The 14,128-nt window shown below is 30.6% G+C and overlaps 3 protein-coding genes across 8 annotated transcripts in view; 1 reads left to right on the top strand and 2 right to left on the bottom strand.

Moving 5' to 3' along the window:
* The first annotated feature begins 39 nt into the window (after positions 1-39).
* Positions 40-2,994, top strand: LOC116778726 (nuclear speckle splicing regulatory protein 1). The gene is given in 6 exon segments (XM_061529617.1): positions 40-241; positions 370-514; positions 667-777; positions 780-863; positions 971-1,136; positions 1,307-2,994. Coding segments are annotated over 6 exon segments (1,098 nt in total). The 5' UTR covers positions 40-227; the 3' UTR covers positions 1,885-2,994.
* Positions 2,785-6,290, bottom strand: LOC116779031 (negative elongation factor D). Its single transcript, XM_032673171.2, has 12 exons — positions 6,088-6,290; positions 5,789-6,014; positions 5,601-5,710; positions 5,424-5,531; positions 5,173-5,322; positions 4,951-5,081; positions 4,482-4,669; positions 4,155-4,395; positions 3,701-3,911; positions 3,336-3,476; positions 3,132-3,261; positions 2,785-2,912 (listed from the first exon to the last, which is right to left on the bottom strand). The coding sequence occupies exons 1-12, from the start codon at positions 6,145-6,147 to the stop codon at positions 2,884-2,886; spliced, it is 1,725 nt and encodes a 574-aa protein (XP_032529062.2). The 5' UTR covers positions 6,148-6,290; the 3' UTR covers positions 2,785-2,883.
* A 6,861-nt stretch (positions 6,291-13,151) lies between these two features.
* Positions 13,152-14,128, bottom strand: part of LOC116778772 (potassium voltage-gated channel subfamily KQT member 1) — a 37,267-nt gene continuing 36,290 nt past the window's right edge. For 5 of the 6 annotated variants that reach the window (XM_061529839.1, XM_061529838.1, XM_061529837.1 and 2 more), the window contains one exon: positions 13,152-14,089. In XM_061529839.1, coding sequence (XP_061385823.1) covers positions 13,842-14,089 — 248 coding nt within the window. In that variant the 3' untranslated portion in view covers positions 13,152-13,841. The remainder of the gene's footprint in view (positions 14,090-14,128) is intronic. The other variant, XM_061529842.1, reaches the window with a different exon arrangement.

Below are 14,128 nucleotides of genomic sequence, written 5' to 3'. Positions count from 1 at the left end.
CGGAAGCATTATTTGTGGTAGCCGCTGTTTGCTATCGCTGAACTCTGACAAGTGTGAAGTGACATACAGTCAACATGTTTGATGTTCGTCAATTTTTATTACATACTTACATTCTGTAATTACATTGTGTTTAGAATTTTAATATTAATTTATATATGTTATAATAAGGAATAATATTTTACATATTTAGTACTATAAACATTTTCTTATACTTCAAATTTGCGGAAATGGCGGAAAAACAGTAAGTTACAACTAAGTGTTTATTATAATTTTTATTAGGTCTACAAATTTTTATTACATTAATGTAATCAATAGGTGTATAGTTTATATTTAGGGTAAAGCTCTCGGCTATATATATTTTTATTTTAGGTATGGTTTAATACTCAAAGACAAAACCAAGGGACAACTATCTTTCCAATCTTCTCGAAATGTGTTTGGGTCAGATTCAGACTCAGGTGATGAGAAACAAAAAGCCCCATTGTCATTGAAGCCAAGCAGTAATATTAATAGACAGGTAATATGGTTTTCCATAATATTACAATCTTGATCTAAGTATGTATTTAAATTTATAGTTGTGTAGAATAATTATTAACAGCTGAATATATGGTGGCAAATAAATATATTTTCTTTTAATTGTGTTAATTATATTTAGTCATATAATTATAGGCAAAAATAACTCAAGAAAAAGCCCTAGGAGAAGATCCAACGGTATACCAATATGATGAAATTTATGATTCCATGATTAAAGAAAAGGAAGCTAAAAAGAGAAAACAACTGTAGATAAGAAACCCAAATATATAGAGAACTTAATAAAATCCTCAAACAAAAGAAAATTAGAAAACGAACGAAGGATTGAACGTCAGGTAAGGTTTTTTTTCTTAAACAATTTTTAAATTCTCATGAATCCTGATAATTTTAGTTAGCTCTTTTTTTAAAGATTAAACTAAGTTTATAGTTTTGTTTCCTCTAGATACAAAAAGAAAGAGAAAAGGAAGGTGAGGAATTTGCTGACAAAGAAGTGTTTGTGACATCAGCCTACAAAAAGAAACTTGAAGAAATGAGAATAGAAGAAGAGAAAGAAAAATATGAAGAATATTTAGAGTCCATAGGGGATGTAACAAAACAACAAGATTTAGGTTTGTTAATATATTTTAGCCAATGAAAAGCCTCTCCCTTTCTTAAATGTTTTAAATTTTTAAAGAAAAATAATAAATGTTTTAATTTTGATATTTTTTTTACAAATGCAACAAGATTTACTGAGTACAAACTTTTTTACTTTTTTTAATATTTCAATATAATATTTTAGGTGGATTTTATAGACATTTATATGAACAAAAATTGGGTTCTAAAAAGTCAGTAGAAACTGATAAAAAGAATGATCCACTGAAAGAGGGAAGCCCTGAGCCAAAACATACAGAATTTACGAAGACCAGAAGTAAAGATGACAGAAAAGGTAAAGAAAGCAAACAAAGAAACTATAGAAAAAGGAAAGCCTCACATGAGAAATTGTCTGAAGGTGAGATTGAAGATTCTGAGGGAGAAATAAACCACTGTAACCTCGACGACATCAGAACATTGAAGAAATCAAAACAAGATTCTGAAAATATTGATGCAGATTCAGACTTCTCAATCGATGATTCCAGCGATGAGGAAAGTAATAAAGAAATTCCACTACCTCAACAAGCAGAAGTTGAAAAATCAGAAAATGATTCTAAAAAGCTAGATGAAAACAAAACACCTCCAATAAATAACGAAAAACCTAAAACAGAAATCGATAAACCCAAAGAAAAAATAGACATATGGAAAAAGAGAACCGTCGGGGAAGTCTTTGAACAGGCATTGAAGAGATATTATGAAAGAAAAGCTGCAAGGGGAGCTCATTAAATTAATAGAAATGTAAATATTGCTTTAAAGAAATACTTTTACTTATACAATATATTAAGATTATAATTAATAATAATAAAAAACCTACTAAAAATAAGAAAAAACACGAAATCTGTCTCATTCCAAATACTGGTGGATTCAGTTATGATGATAACATTTGAAAGTTAAGTTAGCTTTTGTTATTTATTTATTAACTGATTTCAAAAAGGCAGTCGGTAAGCAAGTTGTTTTTTTATATATGGAATCCAATTAAACTGACATTATGATCAGATTTACGCGATTCTTTACTTTGAAGCGAACTAGTTTCCATTTGGTCTCATAAAAAAATAGCCTGTAAAATAACTCCGGTAGTTTTTATTTTATTAACACTAGTTCTATTTTATTTTTTGGTTCTGAATGATAATTAGTAGAAATAGTGATAGCGGACACGTCACAAACGCATTTATCTCAGTTTCATTAATTAATATAGTTGTAGCTAAAAACGTGTGTTTTATATAAAGTGTATCCCGTTTTTTAATTGGTTAAATTTTCAGCTCAAAGAAACAAATTAAAAAATAAATGAAACCGACTTTAATATTGTACAAAAATAAGTCGCATATTTATATATGTTTAGAAAGAATACAACAACCAAAGAGTTAAAACAATAACTTCGATTTTAAAATGAATAATCATATTATAAAGGCCAAATTTTCTTTCAAATATAAAATTGTTATGGTGCAGAGTAATACTCAGAAGATAAACCTAAAAATGTAAGAATATCCAAATTACGAAATGTGATAAAAATATTTTTTAACACAAATCTTCTAAGATATAATAAAGTAAGCGAAACAAATTATCATTAATAAATATATTAACTAGTTTTGTTCCATCAAAGACAATTGTCTTAAAAAAAATCTGTAAAAAAAAAAATAACTCAAAAGTTTAATTAAAGAAATCTTAAATGAAACAGATATTAACATTATTTAAAAGTTTTATATTAAGATGTCAAGACATTCTTCATCAAACCACTACATGTGCTTTGCAGTGAACTGTAACAAAAGAGATATAATTATTGTAATATCAACTAAACTGAGTCGTGATAATCACGTATAAATTATTGGTTGATATGTACTTGGTTTTTAAATATACTAAATTCCTATAAATTGTCCAGAACTACCTAACTTGATTAATAAACAACTAAATTATAATTTTATTTATATACAATCACAGGCCAAACAGGAGATACATTAGTACACATTACATCTCACCTCTAAATTCAGATACTGGATCTTTTTCACCTTCAGCTCTCATTGTTCCAGTTATATCCTCATTTTCCACCATTGGTAACACGAGTTGTACAAATTCAGGCGTGTAAGGTGGAGCTATTGCATCAAGAACCTGTAGTTTAACAAACAAGATTATTATATGAACGAATGATCAGTAACAAATACGATAATTTTAATATATAATACCTCTGTTATAAAATATCTTATAAGTGATATATCAGTGTCATCTCTCTTCCAACATTCTTTGATATATTGCAGCACTGGGACGACGCAGCCACGACTTAGCAAATTGACCATACGGTCTAACAGCATTTTCCTTAATTCCAACTAGAGAATAGATATTTTTTTTGTTAATACAAAGGGTATGTTTGTGCCATATAAAATTTCTCTGCACAGATAGTTTAAAGGTACATAATATTGAATTGAAAAACATTATTTAGATTCATTAATTTAACTAAATATTACATTTAGTTACCTACTACATTTAAGCTGGATATGACATCATATAAACATCATATGACTCTAATATTATTAATTGACTGGAATATTACCTGAACTAAAATCTCCAATTCATCTTGTGGAGATTCAAACAACTGTACTAGTAGCTTTAAAAGTCTGTGATGTAGTAGAGGATGGCAGGAAGCGACTTCGTCAAGCAGTGCCAGGTGGACGGGACAATGTTCAGTGCACAATTTGAAGTAAGACTTCTCGGTTACTACACCCTCCACCCACACCAGAACACCCATTCCTACTACTGGGAATCTAAATGCACAAAAAGTATTATTTTAAATAAAAACAAAATACAGTTTCTGTATACCACATATAAAAAACATTGGAGAATATCTTAAATATTTTAGACACTTAAAAATATGTCTGAAAAGATCAACTTTCTTTATATGAATTACATATAAAATCTTTAGAGATAAATATGTTCTCACATTAATTAAATTTGATTTAGAGAGAATACTAGCAATCAATAAAACTTAAAGTATATACATAATGTACCTTATACAATGGTAAAGGGCTGGTAGCTCAGCTAAGAGTTCGCTAGAACTCGCCGAACTACTGCAAACTGTATGAATTTTTTCAATAGCTTGCATTGTTGCCTTTAACTCATCTTTAATTGGTCTACCGGGGGCTGGACCTTCACAAACACTAGCAGCATATGCTAACAAATGCATATATTTGGGTTTATGTTCAGGATTAAGTTTGCTTCCTGATTTGAATAATGAGTCCACAAGTAGTTCTAAAAAAAGAGACATACATGATATAAATTATTATTCACAGATTAAATGATATATTTATTTTATAAATATTTACAATGTGACAAACCTAAGAAATGTGGAATCCGTAATAAATGTACAGGAGGTGGATCTGGTTGTGTGTACGCTCGAAATAGTACTGTTATGTCAGCTGGGTTTAAAGCTCCTCTGGATAACATGGCCGCCAATGCTGTACGAGCATTGCGCCAAGACTCGCCAGGGGTTAACGCTAGCGTTATGGGGGTGACATCGTGACCACTGAAATGTTTCATATTAGACTATGTTTATTTATGATAAGAACAAATATCATAGGTGAAAAAATTGTTCTTTAATCAACTTTGTTAACAAGTATTGAGTTTAGATCATAATATAGACTATAGAGTTCACTGATTGAAAAACAAACTCAATTTGTGTAAATATTTATATAATTTTACTTGATAACTAAAACTTTTCGAAGGATGAGCATATATCTCATACAACATAATAAAATGTTTTGTTATATTGCCTGTGAGCTCTAATTTTAAAGAATATTTATTTACCTTTCTTGAGCACATCGAGTTATTTCTTGGTTCAATCTTTTCATAATTGCACCCCCTCGTGGTTCTTGGGAGAGAATGTGTACAATGACTTGACTATAAACATAAGTGTGGGCTCCATGACACACCATTTTCTATTGATTAATATAATTGAATAAGACTTTTATGTGTGAAGACATATTATAGTTACGTTATAAACAACACATAATATACATTCATACTCACAGCACACTCTGTAACACTGTTCTGCCATTGGTCTGAACTTTGCAAAAAACCAACAATTGCCGACTTCAGAACTCTAGAGAACACTTCAATTTGTTGTGCTGCTGTAGATATACTTGTAATTTCGCCTTGAAAGCCAGCATCTGATATTAACTGTAATAATATATAACTTAAGATTCAAATATCAATATTTAGAATCCTAGAATTTCAGTTGCCATGAACATATTGAATTTGTCTGAAACTTAAATATTTACCTTTATAGTGAAATTCAGCATTAAACAGTCAGGGTACTCTTCCGCTAGTCTATAAATAAGTGACCTCCAAGTAGGATGTTCAATCATTTCAGTCAACCACGCAGGTGTCTATAAGACATAAAATTATCGTAAAATTTAACCAAACTAAAAATACTACTGCATATAAATTCTACTCACTTCACCCTCTTCTGTAAATATTGTATCAGCTTTTTTTGGATCGAAAGTTTTCAATATCATATCTTTCAAATGGTTCTCCACCATTGCTTGCACTTCAGTCACTTTTACTCCTATAGAAAAATAACATTATTACCATTGTTCAGCAACAACACTGCTGTTTTTATGTTTAAAATAGTACTACACAATACCTCCAAGTATAAGCCATTCAGCCAACAAGTTTGCCATCTGAGCAACAGCATTGTAGTTTATTGACAATTGCTCAATAACTTGTTCTGGATTTCCCCCTGCTTGAAAGTACCGTTTCAGCTGACCGAATATACCTGGTTCCATAATGTAGTCTGGGGTTTTGAATTTTTCAAGGCACTCTTGTAATACTTCTTCTGGGTTATCAATAACATCTTCAGTGCCATCATCCTGAATAGAGTATTAAAGATATTATTTTATTTAAAAATTTTAGCAATTGCTATATTCGTTTACAAATACAAACTTCGTAGTGGTTTTGATTTTGTCCCTCCCAAACACGTTCCTCGTCGTATTGGCTAGGCATAATGAGTTATTATAGATATTTATTTTAAAAACACTATATACAGGGCTAAGAAATGCTTATTCAATCATTACTAAAAAGTAAACAGTAATCACGTAAATATTATTTAAGTCAATTGTATTGGGCCTAGTGTCAATATAGACAAAATGACATAAATATATACAGATTACAGTGAAAGACCATAGTTCCGTTCTTCACAGATTATAAAGTGGAAGTGGCCTTACTAAAAATTCAGTATTGCCATTTGAGTTTAGAGACGAAAAAAAATATACGTAGGTTATACTTCTAATCTTTAATTCTTTAGCAATATAAAGGAAAGAAATCATTACTATGTGTATTCTCATTTTTACGTCAATATATTATATAAAACATTTATGCGATTTTAAAAATGGGAAATTAAAATGGAGTGATAAATAACATCCTCCATACATTTTGTATTGCTCGTATTCATCGCTAGTCACGAAGCTCGATTCACCCAATCTCAAATGTTCGTTACATTCCACTTCAGCAGAGCTGAAGACTGGCCATAATATTGTATTAATCTGTATCTATTGGATTCTGATTTATGACCACTTTTAGTGAGCGAGGCGCGCTCTAAACGCCATTATAGTTTTAAATCTTTAAAACAATTCATGTGATTGGTAACAATGCCGTAACTAGTCTTTTATGCATCCAGTGCGAGCTTTCAAAACTGCGCCACTGAAAAATGCTCTAACTGGGCTCAGAAAATAAAATGGACAAATGTGTATACAAAGAAATCTATCTATTTATTGTTTACCAAAATATATAAGTACCTACTTAGTATATTTCTTTTAAGATTAAAATTGTTTATTCAAAAATATTTGCTCAAATACAGAAATGAAACAAAGTAACCCAAGGCTCTCATTACTTTAAGATTGCCAAGACCTTGATTACATTTTCATATGACAGGAGTCGTGCTATGGCGCGTTCAATCGACAAAATCGCTAGGCCGGATAATCTTTCTTGACCCATCGTCGAGCGCAGGTACGTTTTTATTAATTTGAGCTTACTGAATGATCTGTCGCAAGAAACTACAGTCACTTGCATCGTTAAAAATATCTTTATAGCAACTACTACATTGGGAAACATTTCCTTTATATCCAATTCCACTATAGCTTTGAGAAGACCCACACTTGACTGACATTCACATTTATCAAATAATGTAGTCGCTTTAACTTGACCCTTCAACGTTTCTATTTCGAACCAAAATTCTGTGGCATTTATATCTGCAGAATATTTGATACTCAAATCAGCTGCATGTTTTTTTAGTTCTTCAACCGAAAATGTAATAATGTGTTTTAAGGTAAAAAAACCGAAAGAGTTTTATATGTCGCGTAGTTTTTCGAATCGCCATTTTAATTCAGAAATAATTGTAACTGTTGCTTCATTTATTTCAATATTGAAACTTTGTTGCTGAGTAATGGCGTAGCCGGTGTCTGAACTTTCACTTACATCGTGTCTTTTTACTTGCTTTCGTCGCTTTTCAGGAAAATTGTCTTCAATGCCATCTTGTTCACAAATTCTTTTTGCCTTTTCGAAAACAATGTCTACAGTCTCGCGAATATTTTGTATCTGGCTTGTTGGTCCCTTGATTAGTTCAGAAGCTTTGTCGATAGTCATAGTTTTAGACTGTAGAGCTACATTCACTGTGTCAACAGATTCCAAAATATTATCCCAAATTTGGAGAGTACGTGTGAATTTATAATTAATTTGGTCAATTATGCTTTTACCTGTAGAGTTTGTTTTCGCATTGTAATCATTGGTAGTTTGAATCGTTAGCACACACACCGGATTTGGGGTATTTGCGAGTTCAAAGCTTTGACGGCCCTAGCTTTAGAGGCCCATCTAGTGTTGGCGTGGTTCTTCAAAGAAATGTTTAAGTGTTTCATTAAAGTTTCCCACCTGACCGTTGAACTCGAAAAACACACAAATATTTTCTGGATTATTCCAAAAAAATTATCATGTCAGATGTGACACTAGCAGCGTGTAAGCCAGATAAATTCAAAGAATGCGCTGCACACGGCAGATAATAAGCATTTTCATTAATTTGTTTTAATTTGGCTTGGACTGCGCTATATTAACCGGCCATATTACTACCATTGTCGTAGCCTTGGCTACTAAGATCTTGATTATTCAATCCTACAACTTCTAATTTCTCTAAAATCTCTTTCAAAAATCCCTCGCCCGTTTTTTTATGAGACTGGACGAAATCTTTGAATCGTTCTTCGATTGTAACTTTCTGCTCGGATACTTTTACGAATCTCAATATTTGCGACATCTGTTCTTTTTGCGATACGTCTGGCGTACAATCATAAAGTATGGAAAAGCATTTTGCCGCACGAACATTGTCTAAAATTTGTTTTTTGACCTTAGAGGTAAGAATATCTACAAGCTCGTTTTGAATATAAGACATAAAATTTGAAATATTTCCTTTATGAAGCGACTCAATATGGGATCTAAGTTCAGGGTTGAATTTTGAAATCATATCCACGGCACTTAAGAAAACTCCAGATCCTGATTCTCCATTACGCTCATGAGAGCCTTTGAGCGGTAAATTATTTTTCGCGCAAAATAAAAGTATGCTGGTACACACTTTTAAAATATGTCTTCATTTATTTCTTTCTTGATTAAAATTTAATCAAAAGCCTTTTGTAAAAATGAATAAAGTAATGTAAACCAAAATAACTCTATGAACATTACTTGAGAGTAATATTATTACTGATGAAAGATGATACTCGTTTTTTAATATCTGCCTGTTGGCTAAGAATGACATAAAAACTGTTAAATGCGAGGGGATTCCCACTCTAACATGGATGCGTTCAGATATTAATGAATATTGTAAGCGTTCTTAAAAGGACAAGTTTACATAGAAACTATTTATTTAGTAATCTTTGGTTTAGCTCTGTCATGTGTTTTACTTGTTACTATTTTTTTTTATAAAAAATAAAAATATTCTTATTGGAAATTTATTTTCTATCATTTATCATTGAAAATACTTTTGTTTGAGTATGTATGAAACCAATAAAGGTGGACTTTACACGTGTTGTTGTTTCAAGATCGCTTGAAAAATGCGATATAGATAGTACAGTAGGGCGAGTTTACACCATGTTCGCAATAAAACAAAATGTACCTATTAGCTACCATGCATGATATAAAACTAGATACTAATCTGGTGATTTCTGCACCCCTCCAGAGTCTGCGCCCTGTGCCTGGGCACTGCTGGCACCGCCCTAGTTACGGCACTGATTGGTAGTAAAGACTTTTTCTCATCAGAAGACTGTACTGCTGTTGATAATTGATCGTATAATTATAACATATCTGAGCTGTTTTTTAAATCCTGAAAGTGTTAATTATCTATCATTTTTTAGTTCTAATTTACAATTTTTTTGTGGCATGCTATTATGCTTGTGGAGGATAGCTCGAAATCAAGTTTTCAACTCTATTTTTAGGATACATTTAATATGCATTTTATATACAATATAAGTACAAACTTTATGTGGCGATGGAATAACGAAGATCCTTTGTCTGATATGGTTATTAGATGAAAAGAGGTGAAAATTTCGGGTTGATTAATGTATGTTTAAGAACTCTGTTTTGTTTTCAGTTTTGTGTGGAAGAATGGAAAGTTTGGCCCACACACGTATTTTCAATTAATTAATCATTAAAATTGAATCGCCAACTTTATTGAGTCTTACTGTTAAGTTATGGTTGATTGTGGTGTTGTTGAGAGTTATGAGGAGGGTCGTTTTAATTACAATATGTTTATTAAAGTATGTGTTTTAATTATTACATGTTTATTACTTAAGAAAAAATTGTAAATAGTAAATAGAAATAAAAAACATGCGTAAATCATTAATTTGTAAACCATACGAAGTTTATAGCGTCCCTACAAGATACGTGTGTGTAAGAGTGTAATTGTCTTTACGACACTAATTCTGTACACATGTCTGGTAAACGTAAAATCCATTAAGATTTGCTATAGTTTAGAACTAAGCTAAAAATATTGGTTCAAGTAGTCTAATATTGTCATTATTGTCATAAGTAGATAACTTAAAAAAGTGAATTTTCATCAAGAATATTTCCACAATAATTTTTGGCCGAGATAATTTTATAAGTTATAGATACCTACCTGTATTGTCATAAAGTTATTAGATCTTACCTAGAACCAAGTTTCTAACTCTACACGCCCCAACTTCACACTTTGATCAAATCATGAGGCTTGACCGCTAATGGTCACGCTAGGATCAAACGACTGGTAAATAATTGTGGGAATTGAAAAACTTGCATGAATTTCAGACTATTCATCAATTTATTTATTGAATAAATATAACAATTTCAATTATTAAAACTAAAAGCCACTAAAATAAATAACAACAATAATTTAAAAAAAATATCAATTAATCATATCAATGGTTTCATTATTATTATAAAATTTTATGCTCTAACTACACTTATACAATAAGTAGTGTGTTAAATAAAGGCTAAATCGGGTGAAAAATAGTTCTCAGAGGTAAGCATATGAAAATAATTACAATGATTGCCTTTTTTGTGGAAATTTAATGACAGATTTCGGTGATATATAGCGATCAGAAATAGAGACTTACAGAAATCCTTAAATTTTGTGAATTTTTCAATGTTCGAGAATTAAGGAGGTTTTATTTAGTTTAAAAAAAGATTTCGTCAAAGTTTGTCTGTAATTAGATAAAGATAATTTTGTAAAGGTAATTTCGTTAGTTTAAAAAAATACTTATTATATTTCATGCAAATTAACCCTTGAGATATACATATGTGTCGAACGAAATATAAATTTTTTCGAAAATCTGTTTTAAGTTTTCTAACATACAAATTTCGAATCTGGCTATAAATTATAACAAATTTATAGCTATAAATTATAACTATTTGAACTAAATTACCCAGGTAGGTGTACTAAAATGTAAAAAAGCTTTTTATTATTTTTTTAGTCTATACCAGTTCTAATAAAGTGCTACCTCCCCATATGAATTTCGTTCATTTCGGCGAAAACCAGCGTATGGTTGATTTATAGTCTATTTTATTTAAGATTGAGAGTTTGCTACAAATTTAAGGTAATTAAGATAATAAAATCGTACGTAAACCAGCCAGCAAGTAATTGTACGTTACATATAGGAGAAATACCTAATGTTTAGTTTTATAAATTACACGTATACATTTACGCGTATGGGGCTAATAAAAAGTAAATATTTCGTAAAAAGTATAGATCCACTTCTGATTAATGGATGGTAGAATAATTAGTTGAATGTGAAGTCAGACAGTGGTTTAATTCCTTCTTACTTAGAGCAATACATTAACTCGTGCTATAAAACTTAAGTAAGGATGTAGGTACAACGATATCTCCCTTCTTATAGAGGTAGATAAATGTTTTGTGCTACAGAAAGTTCTACAGTAAATGTTATAACACAAAAAGTACTAGTGTGCTTTCCTGTTTTTGTAAAACAAATAATATGGCGTGTAGATAGTTTTAACTACTTAGTTGTATATTATACATATATATTGCGAAATATAAGTGCTTATCTGTCTAATTAATACTACATTCGTATTGCCTTAAACCTTATCATATTAGGAAAAGTTTCTTTTCGACAGTTTCGCTTAAGATTCATTCATTCATATATAATTTTCAGGGAAAATAAATAATACTTTTAAACTGTGTTGGTAAATTTAGTAAAAAATGTTATATATATTGGACCATAACATTTATTAAATGTAGGCACAGCATTGTTCAGATTTATTTTTAAGCACACCTACACATTTTGTATCTTAATGTTAACAAATTGTGCGAAATAAGGTTCTTATCAGCTGAAACTAGGCAAAAGGCCTACACAATTTTAAAATTAGGACCAGTGTAAACCTGGTTTTCTCGTGAAGCTATTATATCTATATACATATTGTTTACTTTAACATTACAAATAGCTATTATTCATAGGCCAGGCAATTTTTACCCTGATTATTTAAGAAAAGTGTCGAAAATTTTTTAAAATTGGTTCAAGATTAGGATACCGAGGAAATTAGTTAAGCTCGTATGTAATAAACCTGCATCATATTTTTTAAAATACAATAATATTTGTTTTTTGTCTAAAATTTATAAAATCGTATAAAGTTTGCCGTTTGGATTTTTTTTTAAATATTTTTTTGGTCCCTGTTGGTGAAATTAAGAAAAAATATAGATGTAATATATATGAATATATGTACATATTTGTGTAAAGTACATATTTTCTTTTCGGCAAAATAAGTTCGAAAACCAATTTTATGACATGATCTGCTTATAACCGAAAAAACTATACCAGTAGCCATTACAGCGAAAATTCTATTCATGTCCACGAGTAAATTAAACTGTTTTTTAAGAAACATGATGCAGTTTTATCTTCGAGTTGAAATATAGAAAAGTAATATGAATACAAGAAAGTTATCTAAAATGTAACCTGGTTTGCGTTCTTCTAATTTCATACAAACAGTTCTATTATTATCTTTTAAAAGGTCCCGTTAGTTACTATCACTATGAGGCTGTTTGTCAATTAAAGCATTGTTCTTAGATTTTGAATTATAAATTTCAAGTCGATAAAGATTATTTTCGATTGTATTTACAACTATTAGAATTAATTTCGTCTTGTTTTATTTGAATTTCAATATTTTTTCATACACAACTTTAATTTTAAGAACGCAATCCAGCTCGAATATCATTATACAATTGTTTCAAGAGCTCTGTTACAGACTACTGTTCTGATTTGACAAGGTACTACAACTGAAAAACTTATCACAGTTATTTTATTAAAATGAGTTAATAAACAGAGATATATTTTTAAATTTTTCCTAATGTAGGCCATTCACGTATTTTTAATTCTAATGTGTGATATTAAAAATGAGAAGGTTTAAATATCCTTTACGGCTTTTAAAATAATATTCTAACAATTATGTTTACCAGTTTCAGTAGACTTCATCAATATTTCGATGACTTTTTAGATTTATAATTAATTACATAATTTAAAATGTAAGACGTTAAACAGGAAATATTTAAAAATTTCCAACCACACAATTTGACTTACACAGCGGAGTTGACTAGCATTCGTCTTAAATTAATAAAGATATACAACAAATTTATATATATTTAAATTTATCAACAGAATAAATATTCTCTAATAGAGTGAACAATAAAACTTAAATTGTCGCAAACTGAACAAATAGTACTCTAAGTAATCTGCGTGTTTTTACAAAACATTGCCTTGTGTGTAGTGTTTACTATATAATATTTTATCGCTTCATATTTTTAAAGTATTGAACGCTTTTACGATTAATTAAGGTTGTAAATTCTTAAATTAACTATAATACTTATAGTAAGATTAGAAGCCTCAATCTACAGGTATTGTAAGCTATTTATAAGCAGTTGGGCGTTTTAAGCGTAATACTATATATTATCATAATTTATTACTTAGTTACCATGTCTATATCGAGTCTTTGGTCTTTATACATTACATAAAACGACTGGAATCGATGACTTAGGTATAACACAGTACATTAATCGTTGTTAAATTTATAGTACGGCACTAGAGTCAAGTCTGATTAAGAAGTTCGCCCCATTTTATGTCACGAGAGAATTTCTTACACAAAGTTAATGAATTGTATCGGTCGGCCGATGGTATCTTTGCTCATACATCGGGTCGAAGGAGGTGTAAGTCGACGGCAACATCTCGTCTTTGCGGACGCATGATTCGAGGGTGTCCAGGCTGTACTTCGCCTAGTAAGGCGGCATCCTCAGCGAGGGAGTCACCGGAGCCATAGTCTCTTTCATCAGCACCGTCACCCTCACACCACGACGGCGACCCTGAGCTGCCAGACCTCGAGCCGCCGGCCTCCGCCTCCGTTTCCACTTCTACGGAACAACTTCCGCATACTTCTGCAATATTCACCAAATTTTTATATTCACATTAAACAT

Source organism: Danaus plexippus, chromosome 6, assembly GCF_018135715.1.
Source record: "Danaus plexippus chromosome 6, MEX_DaPlex, whole genome shotgun sequence".
Lineage (NCBI taxonomy): Eukaryota > Metazoa > Arthropoda > Insecta > Lepidoptera > Nymphalidae > Danaus > Danaus plexippus.
The sequence above is the reverse complement of the archived record's forward strand: the minus strand, read 5'-3'. Positions and strand labels throughout refer to the sequence as shown.